The sequence below is a fragment of the Notothenia rossii genome (assembly GCF_949606895.1).
Source record: "Notothenia rossii genome assembly, chromosome: 4".
NCBI classification, from domain to species: Eukaryota; Metazoa; Chordata; class Actinopteri; order Perciformes; family Nototheniidae; genus Notothenia; species Notothenia rossii.
Window position 1 is genome coordinate 76,369,620 of NC_136902.1, and position 18,191 is coordinate 76,387,810.

At 43.6% G+C, this 18,191-nt stretch overlaps 1 protein-coding gene across 1 annotated transcript in view; it reads right to left on the reverse strand.

Moving 5' to 3' along the window:
- ppm1lb (protein phosphatase, Mg2+/Mn2+ dependent, 1Lb) overlaps positions 1 to 17,008 on the reverse strand; it is a 43,195-nt gene extending 26,187 nt beyond the window's left edge. The window contains exon 1 of the mRNA XM_079679607.1: positions 16,128 to 17,008. Within this exon, the coding sequence (XP_079535733.1) occupies positions 16,128 to 16,526 (399 nt within the window). The 5' untranslated portion in view covers positions 16,527 to 17,008. The remainder of the gene's footprint in view (positions 1 to 16,127) is intronic.
- Between the last annotated feature and the right edge of the window lie 1,183 nt (positions 17,009 to 18,191).

Genomic DNA, 18,191 nt, shown 5'->3' on the forward strand with positions numbered 1-18,191 from the left:
TGCACGGTGAGGGGGGGGTTGCAGGCCCAGTGGCAGAGCCAGCAGGCCTCAGGCCACGGCTCTCCAGCCCACTTTCCACAGCAGGTGCCTCATGGAGCCGACCCAGTCCACTTTGGCCTGCTCACTATTTCCAGCCTTAAAACACCACTGCTCCCCCAAGGGACAGACAGCTAAGAATAGAAGAAGGATACCTCGGCCTTTGCTGCAGACATTCTTTTCATTCTTTTATTTTCAAATTGACCTCTCGCTGATCTCCAAACTCCATGGAGGTGCTTAATGTTGTTATTTCCCTACTAGAATGAAAGTTTTTCCTCTTCAAATCTAAGGGTCTTTGGATAAAGCTTGTTGTATGTTGTACAGGTTGGGAAGCAACTCAAATTCAAGCACAAATTCAGCTAATTTGTGATTGAACTTAGCAGTACTAAAGGGCTACTCTTAACTTATCAAGCAGCTACTAGAGTAACGGCAGTGCTGCCAGAGCAACTCGTAATTATTTTCATAACCAATTCTGCTGAATATTTGCACAATTATTCATTTTAAAACTATCAAGTGAAAGAAGGAAATGTGGGTAATAGTTTCCAACAGTGTAAGGTGAGGTCTATAAATGTTAGTCGTTTTCCACCCAGCAGTCCAAAGCACAAGGCCATTCAGTTTGTTATGAAATGTATATCTGAGGACAGCAGCAAATCCTCACATTGGAGAAGCTAGAGCCATTGAGTTGCTGACATTTTTGCGTGAAGAATTATTAAAGGTCACCTATTATGCAAAATCCATGTCTTTTATACATAAACATGTGTCCCCTCTCTGTAAAGAGATTCTGAAACTTTCAGGAAAAAAGCTTTGCACACTTTTTGTCCTGATCTATTTATAAAAACCTGTCAGAAAATGAGCTGATCAGATTTTGGCCACTTTATGATGTAATAATGATTTTTTGGCTTGTGTAACCATTAGCCAATAACCAACCAAGGTAACCCCCCACCCCCCCTTATCACCTGAATCTCCTCCTAGAGCACCATTGTGTTCTTTTTAACCAAATATCTTGCAGAGGGGCGTGGGGAGTGGCTCCTTATTTTCATCTAAAGTGACAGACAGAGAATCAGCACTTTTGAAACAGGGCTGAAACAGAGGGGTTTATGGGATGCTACAATGCGTGATATGTTTGGTGTTTCAGCCAAACACTTCAGAGACATGTTTTGTAAACATCTTAGAACTATAATATATTGATGAAATACAGTATAATAGGGGACCTTTAAAGTAATTAATCAATTATCAAAACTACTGCCATCAATGTACGCCATTGTTTTGCAAGACAAACTAATGTTAAGTGGTGTCATGATACTGGCTTGTGTACAGCAGACTGACACCGTCACTCAGACATACATTGTGACAGTATACATGCATCTGCACACTCCCAAAGCAGCAGCTCTGTCAGGACGCTATGTTCAGTCTGTGTGAACCAGGAGATGGAAGGTAGTGTGTGTAGTGCTGCAGAGTGTGTGTCATCTTCAGAAGACATTATGATTTAGGTTGAGTGTGTGTTGGGTGTGTGTGTTGTAAGTAAAAGTGGTGGACTTCTCCCAGGACTGGAGGCAGCAGACTCTTTAATATTTCAGAGCAGTGATAAATAAGTCAGACAGACTGCAGAGATAAGGTGACTCAGTGGGAAGGGGTGAGGACGGGTGGGGTGAGGGAGGCAGAGGTAGCAAAGGAAAAGGGGGGGAATAGATATAGTGAGGTGAAAGGAGAGATAAGAAAAAGGTAATAGAGCAAAAGGTCAGAGAAGACATGGAGAAAAGGAATGGGGGGGAAACAGAAATGACTTCTTGTTCCTTAAAAAGGCACGACGGTCAAATCCAGACACCTCTGGCAAAAAGGGACATTTCTTACACACAGACAGTAGGTTACCATAAACATTTGAACACACCAGGAACAGTGTTGGAGAAATACTGTTTTATCCACTCTTTGGGTTTGCACTGATATCATGTGTGGCTGAACTGTGTACGACCTTGTAGCTGCCTCTTTATGATAGGAGGAGGCAGGGCATTTCAGGTTGTTGATCTTTATGAGGAGACAGGCACATATGTTGTCTCCTACATTATCTCTCAACTGCTGGAAGTCCAGAAGACGTCACAGATGACCCCTTCGCAGATGACCAGACTTTCCAACACCCCCGGCTGATATTCGCGCCACCTCGATTTACGACTTTGTTGTTATCTCCTGTGTTTTGGACTATATAAGCCTGATGTTTTTTCCTGCTCCGTTGAGCAACATACCCCATGTGTGTGAGTTAACCCATATCCTTTGTATGTGATTTAACTCTGCTCCTTCTTGCAAGAATAAACTAGAACCTGATTATTGATTCTCAACCTGGTGTCGAGTGATATTTTCCTAACAAACAGTAAGCAAAGTATTTCCATACAAACCCCTAAAAGGTGCTCCCTTGCCAACCTTGACCAGGACGCACTAAGGGGGAAAGATGAGAGATCAGAGATAGAGAAACACAGAAGAGATGAGTAGGTAAGGTGGAGGAAGGGGAGTGCATGAAGGGGTAGGAAGGAGGATTAGAGACGGAGAGAAAACAGAGACAGTTACTGTGTGGAAAAGGTCAACAGAGACAGAGAGCAAGTGTGAGGGAGAAGATGAGAAATAGAAGAAAGAGGTGGAAAAGTATGTCATGTTTCCTCGGGGGAGGAACCCCGGGGCTTTCAGCCTGACAGACTTATGATCAGAAGATGAAAAAACCTCCACAGGCACTTCATACACAATCTTTTCCAGTGTACATTTACAGTATGTTTCGCCTCTATCTGTCGAGTCCTTGCTTCAGACAGACTCTCTAAGCCTCTGAATCTATACAAACGTTCTGTATAACACGAGTTATGCTGCAAGCCTGGGAAATCTCAAAGCTATGGGCAAGGCATCCATGTTTTATCCCATTCTTCTCTAAAGGAAATAAATTATTCCCTAGCTTTTCTCCATTCCCAAACAACAGTTTTAAGCTTTCACTATCTCCATACTTCTGTAAGCCTGTAGCATTTTTATGTTTCTAGCTGCTTTATCAATCGCTCTCCTATTTTCTCCTCTCCTGCCCTCTCATCTTCCCCCCCCCCCCATGTCCTCATCTCGCCTGACCCCAATGAGGGCACTTATCATCCATGCCATCATTTTCCTCTCCACTCACCCTGAATGAAGCATCTCTCTTCCTCTGAGCAGATAGCTGCCAGCTATGCTGCTGAAGCTTATTCAATCAACTCAGGAATAGGGCAGAAAGGCAGACTTTTCAGGATAACAAAACAAGCAGGTACTGGATATGTGAACCATAGACAGTCTATGGTGTGAACACATGAGGAGGAATCCAAAGATATGTCCAACAGGAGGGGAAGTGGAATTAATTGTGGATATAAATAAATAAATACAGACAAGTGGGAAAGGGGTGAAAAGTACAAAAAGTGAATCCATGGAGATAACGTATAGTCCCAATCTCCCCAGTGGGATTAGTGTAAATCTAATCTGCCCTGCTGTCTCTTTAACTCCTTTTAGCCTCGGTTTAGAGACGCTCTCAGGAAGAGAGCAGGGATCCTGAGAGCCTTGAGCTGTTAGCTCACCGTAAGCTTCCACACACACACACACACACACACACACACACACACACACACACACACACACACACACACACACACACACACACACACACACACACACACACACACACACACACACACACACACACACACACACACACACACACACACACACACACACACACACACACACACACACACACCAAGGAATCAGAAGAAATCACATTGGATGGAAAACTGTATTTTTACAGTATCAAAGATATTTGATGCTCAAGCAGTTAATCATGAAAATGATATGAGGAATAATTAATAAAAAATAGTCTTTAGCTGTCGCCCTAGTATCAGATACTGAATGACGTACTTGAACACAATTGACATGCTCTATGCAACCAAAACAGTGGGTTACGTGTTGTAACCCTAGTTCTACAAGCACAGGTTCTATGGGTACTACTCTTCATCAATGATACGCAAGCGTTCACACTCTGAATTTGCATAAACGTAGCCGGCCAATCAGGGCGAGCCTACCTGAATGCGCACGCAGGCCGCACAGTATATAAGGCAACTACACTTCCTGACTGTCATCCTACCCCCTCTTCAGCGAGCGGCATAGGAAAGACAGGGCCCCTAGGTAGAGGGCTCCGCCTGTGCTTATAGAACTAGGGTTACAATATGTAAACGACTGTTCTATCTCACACAGGCTCCGCCCTCTACTGGACCCTTTGGGTACAGTGGGTGGAGCCCCGATGGATAAACGCCCTGTTGCCCCGCAACATCGACCAACCACACTGCTCCTGACCGGCCTTCGGTTGACAGCCATCGCACCCCAACTTCCCATCATCCGGTTGTGACCGTGGAGAAGTCGGGGCCGCAGCTTACCTGGCTGGGTAGAGCTTAAACGGTCTGAATAAGCCCATAGCTCAACCCTGCAGGTGTCAGCGCAAGTGACTACATACTGCGCACCACGTTTCCCAGGTCCCTAAGGAGCATGGGAAGACGTAAGTGTATTATGTCCCAGGGGGCCAGATACAGCTTACTAACCCACAGCCCCCCTCATTTCACCAGTCCTGTGTTGCCCCAGCAAGCACAGACGATGAGAAGGAGCCAGACATGTCCAAGAGATAGAACCTTATGAACGGGCTTGGCATAGACCAAGACTCCTCCGTACATATGTCCTCCACACTCACGCCGTCGAACAAGGCTGTCGACAAAGCCACACCATGTGTAGCGTGTGCACGGACCCCAGTGGGGAACGCTCTCCCCGCCTGCCCTGTATGGGGTGGAAGGCTAAAGCAGTCTGTATAACCCTTTCAGGGAGGAGAGCTCCAGAGGCTCAAACGGTTCTGTAACCAAAGCCTCGAGCACCAATGACAGTTCTCATTGCGGGGTGGAGACCTGCACCACTGGGCGTTGTCTCCTGATCCCCTGCAAAAAAAGCTTCATAAGCGGTTGGCTAAGACTGGTCTGTCGCCAAATCCCTCATGACAGGACGAGATGGCTGCTGCATACACCTTGACTGTGGCATGAGCAAGCCCCTTGTCGCCTTGTTGCAAACTGCCTGAAGCAGGGACGTCTGTCTGTTCTCCGACAGAGTGGCACGTAGCCTCCCCTCATTCTCGTTGGGGGCATACACCTCTCTCACGATGGGGGCATACACCTCACTCTCGATGGGGCGTACTCGATGGGGGCTGCATCGAGCAAAATCCCCAGATACCCCACCTGCTGGTGAGGAATGGGACTGCTCTTCTTCCAATTGACCAAAAAAAACCAACTTGGTTAGGTGTAAGATAAATTGGGCTGTGTGGAACATCTGCCCATTCCCTGGACCTGGCCATGACTATGAGGTTGTTGAGATCAAATAAAACCCTCATGCCATGGTCGCGAAGCGGCTGAAGCACTGCGGCTACACATTTGCTGAACGTGCGTGGGGACAGGGAGTAGCCGAACGGTAGTCTGTTGTACTCGTACGCTACCCCCTGGAAGACAAAATGCAAATACTTCCTGTGTTTTGGAGCAATTTCAACATAAAAGTAAGGGTCCTTCAGGTGGATGGTTGTGAACCAATCGCCCGGCTGCACCAGTTCCAGTAACTGTTTAACATGTGGAACTTGGCAGGCAACGTGCTGATTCAGGATGCAAAGATCCAGAATGGGTCTGAAGTCCCCTGTCTTCCTGGGAACAAGCCCCTTTTCTCTGTCCTGAGAGTGCAGGACAGACACAGCCTGTTTTTGCAACAGGGCCTGAATTTCTGTTGAAAAGAAACCTATCTCCTCCTGGGATGTACCTCTCTTACACCCCTGAAGGGAGGAGGGACGCTGCAGAACTGGAGTGAGTAACCCAGTCCCAGTGTCCTGCCCACCCATTCTGTCAGTACACAGCTGAGCTTCCATTCCCCATAAAACTGTGTTAGGGGACATGCAAGCAGCTGTGGAGCCGCAGCTAAGAAGCTGTGGTACTCTCTGGTGGCCCTCGATGCTTTTTTTGGAAAGTGCCACGTGACGTGATGCCCGTTGGCCAGAGACATCACACGGGAAGCAGCGGCGGCCACACCGTGGACCAGGATATTAATTTGGCCGATGCTGCGGCACAAATAATCGCTCTGATCAAGTGAGGTGGGGGCATCTTGCGGAGGAGCAATCAGCGAGACGCCCAACACACCCGTGTTATTTGCAGCCGCCCCATCATGCGGCAGCGGGGCAGAGGCTCTCCGCCCAGCCTGCTGCCTGTGGGAGCAGATGTGTTACCAGGCTCTCATCGAGGAGGGGAATGCCAGGATATCAGGTCTTACCGGCTTCGGCGGGAGTGGTAGTCCGACACGTTCCGTCGCCACGGCCATCACCAGGGGGAAGTCCTGGAAGGCAGACATGTGCGGTGGACTTCCGCGGATTCCGATGACGCGAAGTCATCTTCTTCCTCCTCAGCAAACAGAGCCACAAGCCGCACGGCTGGGATGGCGAACGTTGGTGGCATCGCCTCGGCCATATCCTGGTCTCCCACGTCCACCACCTCGAGCTTGTCTTCGCCGTGGTCTGGTCCCAAACACCCGAACAGAGCTGGTGGGGATCGGCGCCCGCTATTAAGCCGGGCATGAGGGACAGGCCCGGGTTTTCTGCAGTGACGACTCCATTCGCTTGCCTGGAGGTAAGATACTTTTTACTTGTTTCGAATGCTTTTATCAGGTGTTATCCCGCTCGCTGAAGAGAAAAGGATGACAATCAGGAGGTGTAGCTTATATACTGTGCGGCCGCGCTCGCTTTCAGGTAGGCTCGCCCTGATGGGCCGGCTACGTTTATGCAAAGTGTGAACGCTCGCGTATCCTTGATGAACAGTAGTACCCATAGAGTCCAGTAGAGGGCGGAGCCTGTGTGAGATAGAACAATGGTTCCATAAAAGTGTGTATAACATTTTGTAAATTGTTTTTTGTATTAAAGTTTGCCGACTGGTATGAATAGAGATGTGAAATACGTAAATATAACATGATAAGTGTGAGTGAGTAATAGGTTGCTACTGTTGCTGTTTGTCCGTCTTTGTTTGTTGTTATTGTTTTGTGGGTTTTATTATGTTTTGTTGTGTTGTCCCTAATATATTTTTTGTATTGTCTCAACTGAAAATAAAATAAAAAATAAGGAAAAAAGAGATATGAAATGATCATATTAAATTAGATAACTGCACTACAAAATGTCACATCAGTATATGCTTAAAGCTAATTTAAGACTTGGATGTTAACAGGAAAAATGTGTGTCAGATGTCACAGGGGTCAGAGCATGTGAACAACCCGTTTCTGATTTTCTGAACGAGGCCATACCTCCAGAGGCCTCAGACATTAAGCTCTGGCAGCCAGCAGATAGCCACGTCCCAGTAAGTAAGAGGCTGGGTGAGGTTTAAAACCCACTTGCTTGTTGTGGCCTTTAACCACTGTTGATTTTATTCAGGATGACAAACAAAAGGTTAGACAAATCTATATTGGGATTCATTTGAAATCCCATTGGAAGATTATGTTTATTTACTGCAGTTAAATAACCCTGATGAACATGTGGGCTTCGTCTGATTCTGCAAATTACTCTAATCCGCTTCTCGATCCCTCTTCAATGTTTTGTCTTTAGTATTTTTTTTCCCTCCAACATAATTTGTTTTCTCCTTTGAATCAGCAACTTTATCTAACCCTTACGCAGCAGATGGTTCACCAGAAAAGCCTTACCAGTGTTAAATTGCCCCGGCACCACCATTCTCAATAAGTACCCTGAAAAAAAGAGGGAGGCTCTGAGGAAAACAACAGGGGGAAAATAACTCAAAGGGCCGTAATCAACAGTACATGGCAGAGATCCAGCGAGATCCAGCAAGACACACAGAGACACACAGAGACACACAGAGACACACAGAGACACACAGAGACACACACAGACACACACACAGACACACACACACACACACACACACACACACACACACACACACACACACACACACACACACACACACACACACACACACACACACACACACACACACACACACACACACACACACACACACACACACACACACACACACACACACACACACACACACACACACACACACACACACACACACACACACACACACACACACACACACACACACACACACACACACACACACACACACACCCCAATTTTAATCAGGAGCTTTAATTAATAACATGCTTTTCATCTCTCTTCCCTTAAGCCTTCCTTACGATTTGAATTAAAGATAACCTGGCTCAGGGTTGGGTCGCAAAAAGGGTGTAATTGAAGGTTTGTAGTTCACTGTGAATAGAAACCATGTGCAAATATCAAACATTCATATTGGCTGCATTCCTCCTGTCCTGATGGTTTGATGTCTGGAAGACTGTGCAGCACATGTGTGCGGCAGACGGAGTGCAACTTAACATTAGAAAAAGGACGTTATATCTGAGAGAACTTAGATTGAATTAATCTAATCGGTTGTGTCTAACTTGTAGATATCTAAAGTGACAAACAGACACAACCAGGAGGCCTGTATCCATTTACCAGGATGCACCTGCCCTGCCCACAGGCCCATCTGGCCAACAAGAAGAGGGAAAGAGTCACAACCGTGACCGTTATAGAAAAAACCCGTCCCTGTCTCTTTTTTGCACACAATCACACCAATGTTGCTTGCTCTGAGCAGCTGCGACTTGCTACCTCCCCTCAGCCAACATTTTTCTCCTGCCTCCCTTCACTGCCAAGACAGCGAGCAGGCAAACTCCAACTGACTCATCTATTTTCTAAATTATAGACAGACAAACAATTGTGGAGCTGCCGCTGACATGCAGACTGAGGCTCCTATAGTCAGATTGACATTTTAGAATATAATCAAAAGTAGTGCAACATTGTTTGAATTCGGCATTTTACATAACTGCCTTCCATGTGAAGAATGTCTCGCTTTCAAAACCAATAGTAGATTAGACCGAGCAGCCCATGCAATTCCACCCATGTGATTTGATTTAGGGGATTCTAATCAGCTACAAGCCAAAAACACACATACGATTGTACAATCTAATAGCTGTGTATTGAAGAAATATAGTACTGCTGTGGGCGAGAATTGTACATTCAGGGCAAGACTTGTAGCTTTGCAATGTCTAGAATTGGATTTCAAACCTACACTTCCAACACAATCAGCATGCTTGGCATCTAGGGAACTCACAACATGGGCTAAGTGTTGCAGCCAAGGCAAGTGTGGACACAGTGGGGTCTGGGGACAGGCTATAATGGGGGGGGGGGGGGGCAGCAGGTTGACACAGCCTCAAAGATGGCATGTATGTGGCCCATTCATTCTCTGCCAACCCCCTAAGGGAATGGAGGAGATGGAAGTAGGAGGTCAAAATAAGTGAAAAGAGAAAACAGGGTGATGTGGGGTGACAAGAGGGGGATTTAGCAACCAAACAAAACGGCTCCTACCAAACCCACCTTTCATCCCCACGTCAGCTCAAACCACCCCACAGGGAGAAGAAGGAGGAGGACTAAGAGCAGCCAAACAGCAGGAAGCTCCAACTTTGCAGACAACTTTCTAAACAAGACCTGCTCCAAAAATACTCAACCTACACATATATGAAGTGAACAATGACCTTGTGGCTTCCTTCTCCCGGGAGGTGCGTGTATATTTAGTCAGGGGAGGTTAGCAGGAGGGTTTGACAGAGAGGGAGTTAAATTATTAAGCAGGCTCTGCCGGCAGGAAGGGACGGCATGCTGAGTAAAGAAGGAGTTCTTATCTGGCACTGCATCCCGCCGGAAAACACACCCATAATCCTGTCACACAGACACAAACGCGTATAAAACCAGAGAAGTGCATGTTCTCTCTAACTTCATAAATGTTCTAATCTTAAAAAAGGAGAAGATATTTTCACAATAAGACACAGATTATTAAAACGGAAAATGAGGGCAGTGGAAAATAAGTAATTACAGATGCTAACTCCAGAGCTAAACATTTACGTTGCTTGACAGGCAGCAGCCCCATTCGTCTGTTTATTTGGCTTTTCACTCCTCAGTCGCTCCCAGACTGTCCTCTCGCTGCAAGGAAAACAAACCTCACCACTGGGGACAGATTACTAAAAGGTCAAAAGACTTTTCGGGAGAGTCCTCAAGCTTTGCGGTCTCTTCTGTGCAGCTTTAGTATTTTCCAGCAAAACATGGCCTGCTGTGTGCTTTCCAATTTCTGCTCAACTTGACTTCAAGGAAAGGCCAAAATGTTGAGCCTCAGCTTTTTCCATTATTGACAAGAGTAGGTACAGAAGGACAGTATAAATTAGGATTGTTTTCTGATTCTCATTAGCTTAATTCCTCTTGCTTTCCCAGTACACTCAGCGCAGAGGTGTAAACTGCTGGAGCTCACAGAATTCAGACTAACTTATGGACGTTTCAGTGTATAACTAAAACCTTGCTGCTGTACAAACCTACTGAGCAAATGTACCAGTTACAGTCATGCCAGAGAAACCGCATAAGCAAAGTGATTTATATCCTTAAACCATGAATACATTATTCATTGGCCACTGGGGGTGTATCAGAAACAAGCTAGTAAACACTGCACGGACATACTGTATGACCATCCTTTAAGTTGATGGCAAACTTGATTAGCAAACTATTGCTTTTTTACACATCCTTCAGATACAAGGCATTATTAAAAGTAATACTTGTGACCACCTGATGAATGCAAGTCCAACGTACATTCTCCTTTTAGCTCCGTTTGGGATTTCACCAGACACCTGAGCCAAATATCTGTCTCTTTAGCCGCTAAATTCTCCACTATGTTTAAGAACTGCTTGCTTACTTTTTCCCTGTATGTTTTTTTTAAGATAGGAAGAGTGTACAGTGCGTGTTTTAATCTATTATTGCTGAAAACAGCTGCCTGCTGTGGCTGAAAACAAATGACAAAAGTTAAGGTACAGGATGTAATACCATACAATGAGCCAAAAGACACTTTAAGGCATTGCAAAGCTGAGGGAAACTGCAGATAAACCGAGTGATAATTCTATTTATTCATCATTAGGGCTGTGCCCTTTTACATATAAGTAGTTACATAAATATTTATGATTGAAGCCGCTCTTATAATTCTAAAAGATGTCTGCATTTAGTTTTTCCTTCATAAGCGCCTATTGTGTCTTTTTATACATTCGCTGAGAATTGGATTGACAACGTGATGTAAAAGGTCTGTAGCAGGTGTCTAGTCCTGATAGGCCTTTGGCATTTCAGTCTCACAGTGAAGTCCTCTCTCCCTCGGAGAACAGATAACACCAAACTCCCCTCTCATCTCTGTGTGGGTCCTCAACATCCATGAAGGAGAAGAGGTACATCATCCTGTGCAGGCTTGCAACACACACATACATATTCATGCACTCCCACACAATGCTGTCCTTCGTTTTCACTCCCTCTCTTCGTTTGCACTCTCTCTCTCTCTCTCTCTAATCCTGTAATGCCAACACTGCAATTAGTGACATACTGGCTCTTTCTTTCATCCCACTAGGGAGAGTGAACTATGGAAGAATTCATACTGTTTACTAAACTACGTAACCCACCCCATGCTGCGTGAGTAAAACACAAACATGCATATAAAAACGTTAAAAAGAAAGCTAACTTGTGCTTTTCTGACTTAAAAATGTCCTTCATTGTAAAAGTGATAGGCACCACTGCTTTAATTGCTCTCAAAAGTCCCGTCAGCTTTGAAAGAAATAATTAGCAACGTTGAAAATGAAATGGCCACTCAGCCTGAATGTGAAGTATAGGTGAACGAAGGACAAGCTCAGAGCTGACTAAAGGGAATCCATCTAAAAATGATCGTCCCTTGGTGCTTCTTTACCATGTGCTCTTCCATGGCCTTCCAAATAATTCTATATCAAAACCCACTCACAAACAACCGCAAATCCAAACTACATGAAAGTGAGCTGTGATAGACTTCAATGAGAACAAAAGCTGATAGGATGGCAAAACAGAGAGAGAAAATCCACCCCCACACTCAAGTTAAACAGCCATGTTGTGAATTTGAATGTATTTCTGCCCTCTACAGTTAAAGTAATTTTGCAGCGCCTGAAGTGAAAACCTGACAGTGAGGAGCAGCTGATTCTATACATGCCAGTACGGAATAAATGGTGCATGTTGCCGTTATATGGATGGAGAGCCCAGGGTTATCACTTTCATAAAGGTTATCCTGTGTGTCAGCTAAAAATCAATCTCCTTTTATCAGATAAATCCCCTCCCGGAGATATCACCTAATACGACTGAGACCACCGATGAATGTGTCCACATTAAACGCTGATTTTTAACACTGTCGAATTGAATTTGCATTGGTGTGTGCAAGTGGGTGTGTGTTGAAGAGAGAAAGAGAAAGAAAATATACATGTAATTCAGCACTGACTGAGGATGTATCTGGTAATAAAATGACTGGCTTTCTCAACTTTTTTTATCTTCCAACATGCTGGACTTAAACAAACCCCATCATGTTGCAAAGCAGCTTTAAGCTGTTATGTAGGACATTTATGGAGATACGAAATATTAGATTCCCTGAAGAAAGAGATGTGAAAATCGATATCACTCATGTTTGCATGCTTGGTACAATGCTTAGATTATCAAGCATAAAGATTGAGAGCAAGGGGGGAAAAGCTGGCTTGTCTCTACATTAAAAAAACACCTAACACTCATTGTTATACCATGTTAGTTATCTGTACACGTCACTCGCTCCATAATTAATGCACAGACACGAGACTGAAATAGCAAATAAAGGACATTTCTCAAAACGTTAAACCATATCTGAAACCGCACCTTTGCTTGGGTCTATCATTATAGATGCATTAAGATCCAATATTAACATCATTTTCACAAGTGTGATTGCTTTGGCAGTCAGTACTAATGAAACAATGATTATGTCAGGTGCTGAGTTTCCTACTTTTCAAAAGCTTAATTTGAGGCATTTCAAATTCATTTACTAAAACCAAAAAGTACCTATAGCTCTACCCTGAGGAAACACATGCAATCTAAATCCACTCAAGCAGAAGGATGATGCGTTATTATGTTGTGATCAATAATGCCAGATAGAACATGTTATTACTTACGGTCAAACTTTGGTTTGAGAAGTGGGGGGGGGGGGACACAAAACAGTGGGTCCTCCACAATGAAACATTTTCTCAATTTAATTCCATTTCCTGCCTTTCTACAAATATATTAGGGACTATAGTGTTAACAAATCCAAGAAAAATGTGTAGTGTATATATAATGAGTGTGCTTATCTAGTATCCTATCCATGTGAACCTGTTTTATTTTTGATGACCTCACATCCCATAGGGGGTCCGGGGGCATGCACCCCTAGAAGATTTTTTTCTTTAAATTGAAGTTGAATGCATCAATCTGGTGCACTTCGAGGGCAACATTAAGAGATTTATGGATACAGTTCTCAACACTCATATGAAACAGAACTGTATATATTTCAATAATCAAAAACCATTAGAATATGCTCACAACCAATAACAAATCATTGATCAACTCCTCTCTCCTATCTTTATCTTACCTAGTCTGCATTCTTTCTGTTTATTTATGCATATTTGACTAGTCACTCCCCTTTCAAACTGTGTTTTTTATTTTTGTACTGACACATTTAAAAAGTGGGGGGGGACACAAATGGGATTTTGAAAAGTGGGGGGTAAATGTCACCCCTGTCCCCAGTGGAAATTACGCCCATGTTAACAGAAATGACACACACACATAATAATTATGAATATTGCTTTTCTTGGTTTGATGTTATAGTAAGGTGAATATCTTGTGAAGCCACATTAAGCTTCAGGAAATTGTGAGAGGCATTATACTTCTTTCTTACATTTTATATAATCATCATGAATATAATCTGCAAATTATTGATAGGAACACATAATAATTGATTGCAGACATATTGCATTTCACTATCCTTTCCCGTGATGTTTATGTTGAATCTCTGCTCTAATTAGCTGGAACATTTATACCCCAGTGGAAGTTATTGTTCGGTCCATTACATAATTTGTATCCCAGAGCCATGGATGTTGATTGAAAGCCTTTGGTGATTGATAGAATTTCACACAAGACGAACATTTCTTTAATGACTGTGTAAGTGCTTTGGATAAGCAGTGTGTGTGCGCGCGCGTGTGTGTTTGTGTGTGTGTTCGTTCAGAGTAAAGAAAACGGCTGACACCTGATTAATTAGCCAGCTGAGGCAGCCAGTATTCCTGGTGTAGCCTTGGGCCACAGTGCACTGCATCCCTCTGCTTTATTCAATGCCCTCTGGCTAAAAACAACAACAAAATCTCAATTCGCAAAAGAGAGGAAGTTGTTTCTGGAGGCTGCTGTCTGACAACCATTTCACGCACTTCAAGAGAGGACGTGGGAATAAAAACAGATCAAATTGTTGCCCATGGACATGCAGTGATAAAACAGCTTCTCACCCATGGGCAAATCTGAACCCTCTCTTCTTGCTTTTACTCTCACCATAGATTTTCTCCCACTCATTTTCATATTTTTCTGTCACATAATACACAAACATATATCTGCTATTCACAATGTATTTCTCCTGCTCTTCAAACCATATGTGTGGTAGCTGCATCAGGGCTCACAGGTTAGGCCACCGTTCTCTAAAAAGAAACTCCACAGAGGGAAGCAGCACAAGGAAAAGGGCCGCAGGGGAAAACAAGCCAATGACCACTTTTGGTAAAAAGCTGCAGCAGTCAGCACCGCAGCCTAAAATTTAATTTCCCCTAAAAAAAAACAGCTATTCTCTATGCCTTTGGCTGCCTATTTATAGCATGTTATCGTTCAGCCTCAATCAGAACTGAAGGCAGTCATTGCTAAAAAAACAGCATGGAGCTCCTAAGAAACCAGAAGTAGCTCATCAGATGTGTAATGTTTTATGTACAAGCTGATGTATTGAGGAGGACAGAGAGGAGAGAGAGGAAAATGGCCTGTCTCTTACAGTTAATGCATTTTTCCTTCTATATAGCTCCATCGAATCGATACTGTCAGATGAGGTCATGGTTTAAGTCCAGAGAAACAATGCCAGTGTTCAAGCATGCCATGACTTCATGATAACATCAGAGTTTTCATTTTCCCGTTACACCATGGCCTCTTCTCAAACCTGTTCCCTGAACGTACTGCATTGTTTATGCTGAAAAACAACTTAAGTGAGCACAAAAGAAGCAGAAAGAAAGGAGTTCTCACAACTGCAAACAAGTCTTGACAGTGGGTGGACAGTGACCAGCAAATCATGTATAATGTGCCACTTCAGTTATGCTTTGCTCATGGCATTGAGCACAGCTATACGGGGGTCTTGTGCAGAGTTGGGTATGTTGGGCACCTGCTCCACTTATCCACAAATACTCTATGACAATTTAATACCCAAGCCTGGATTACCTCAAATGGCTGTGTGTCACCTGGTTTGTCCTTGCATGGGAATATGAAAAATGAACACAGAATATCAACTGACATGATGAGGGCCTTACAGTGCTTTCCTACCCTATAACTCACGTTGAGGCACTGTCTTAAAGAGGGCCATTAAGTACAGTAGTTTGAAAACCACAATAATAGTATTGAGATTATTTGTAACATATCTCTAATTGTCATTCAGCAAATCTGGTTCAAATAGAGAAAAAAACTAACAAAATGTGGAGGGAATGGATTACTCGAAGCACAGTCATCCAGCCCTGCAAATGTATCACAAGTCACTACCACACATAACTCTAATTTACAATAATTTATTTTTTTTATTTTTTAGATTCATCACTTATTCATCAGCTTACAAAAACAAGCTGCTCCAGCCGCTTCAACAAGCCTCCCTCTGCTGCTCATTCTGACAAAAGTCAATACCTCAATGCTCTACGATAGTGCCAAGTTCTTAAAAGTTGTCTGATAATTAAAATGTATTTGTTGTCTTTAACTGCGTAGCAGGCTGATATCTGGAGTTGAAGAACATCTTATCAGTAGCCTGTTTATAAGACTTCAAGGGAACATCAGTGTGCACAATGGTAAAGGTGAAGCCTTCATTATGATACACAACACCCTCACTCACCTCTCCTCCATGGCCATCAAAAATCCCAAAAATAGAGGGGTGACTCTTGTTGACGATGTCGCTGAGCACCTCGAACCGGTCCTCCATGTGGTCTCGCCGGCCTTGGATGGAGTACACGGCCACGTTGCTGCTCTTGAACTCCCATGTCTTGGAGAACTCCGCGTCCAGGACGTCCAGCCCTCCGAACCGCTCGTTCTGCATCATCTCCGCCACTTTCCCCTTGACCATCTTGACCGCATCCCGGCTGGACTTGACGATGGTCTTCACTTCATCCGTGTGGAAGAAGTAACTCCACAGAGCCAGGCTGATGCACAGCAGGAACAAGGTCTCCGGTCTGAGCAGAAAATAACGCATGATCCGACCTAACAGAGACAACAGGGTCATTGTATCCTCTATCATCTATTTATTTACATGTAGGAAATCTGCGGCAGGTTGTGTGTCGCTCGCCCCCGCTGCAGGTTTAGTCCATTGTCGCTGGTGTAAGTGTTTTCGTATCGGTAAAACAGACGCATAACCCAGCGTTTGAAACCTGGACTCGTAAAGAATATACTGTCAAGGGACACCTTAATTCGTTTTGTAACCGGACACAGCAGGCAGGGGGTAAGGTGTACACAAACCGGGGTACGAACACGGTGCTCCGGCGGTTCTCCCTCTAGCTTGCAGCCCTGCAGTGAGCCACCAGCGGCTCTCCGTGCATCATCTGATGCGGTCCGAGAGCACCGACTACCCCGGGCAGACAATGCAAGTCCTCCGTTCAGAGTTCAATTTAAGCCCGTGTGCTGGCTGGGCAGAGTCTCTTCTTGGCCAGCCCCGCTACTGCTCCTCGTCCTGAAATAGCGGTCCGTGTTGAAACCAACACATTCCCAGCTGCCACACTGGCTGCGATTCTCTGCTTCTGACTGACTATTAAAGCGGAGTGATGCCTTCATGTGCAGCTCGGAATCTACCAAAAACAAAAGGACTTCAGAGCAGGGAAGTAATCAAGTATATTTACTCAAGTACTTTCTTTACTGTACTTAAGTGTAATTGTGATGCTTTGTACTTCTACCGTACTACAATTCTGAAGTTAATAGTGCAATGTTACTCCACTACATTTATTAATATATTTAGTAATTTAGCAGATTTGAAATTAATTAATTAAATGTAATCAACACTTAAATAACACTTTAGTTACAGATGGAGTAACATTCACCATCTAACCTGCAGTATACAAAGTCATTCAAATTAGTTCCACCTTTAAAAGCTGTGATAAACACATTATTATATCAATAATTATAATGAAAACATGTCATATAAATAATTCGGATATGGGCCAATCTGCATAAGGATTACTTTACTTACTTTTGGAACTTTAATTCAATTTTGATGCCAATATGTGTGTGCTTTTACTTAAGTAAGATTTTTAATACAGGTATTTTACTTGTACAAGAGTATTCCTTCTCTTTGGTATTTCTACTTTTACTTTAGTACAAAATCCACCGATGTGAATATATGAGATGTGTTTATAAAGAATGTCCTTTGTCTCCATCGGGTGTTATTTGAATAACACAATTTACCTTGGGTGGAAGTAATACAAATACATAAGTACAATGTAAACATACGGTGTTTTAAGCAACAGCCATGCATTTAAAACCTTCACTACTGCTTAAGTAAAAGTACTAAACTATTAGATCAAAATCTACTGAGGAATCAAAAAGAATATACTCATACTCATTATGCTGAAGGGCCCATTTCATATACTTTATATGATATTATTTGAATCAAATTATGATGCTCAATGTGTTCATCCCTTTTTTATGTTGCATTTGTTAGAGATGGAACTAACTTTAATGTCTCTTCCGCTTGGGTAATCTTTGATAATGCCATACATAAAGAGGTATCTAATTGTTAAAAACAGACAATAATACTTTAACCATACATTTAAGACACATCTTTCATGCATATTGTAGATTAACAGTCACATCCTGCTGGTGTAGCTGTAAGTATTCCCACGTTTCCTTTATTTCATGCACTGAATACATGAGCATTAAAGTACGCTCGTTTTAGTTTAGATATTTCCGACAG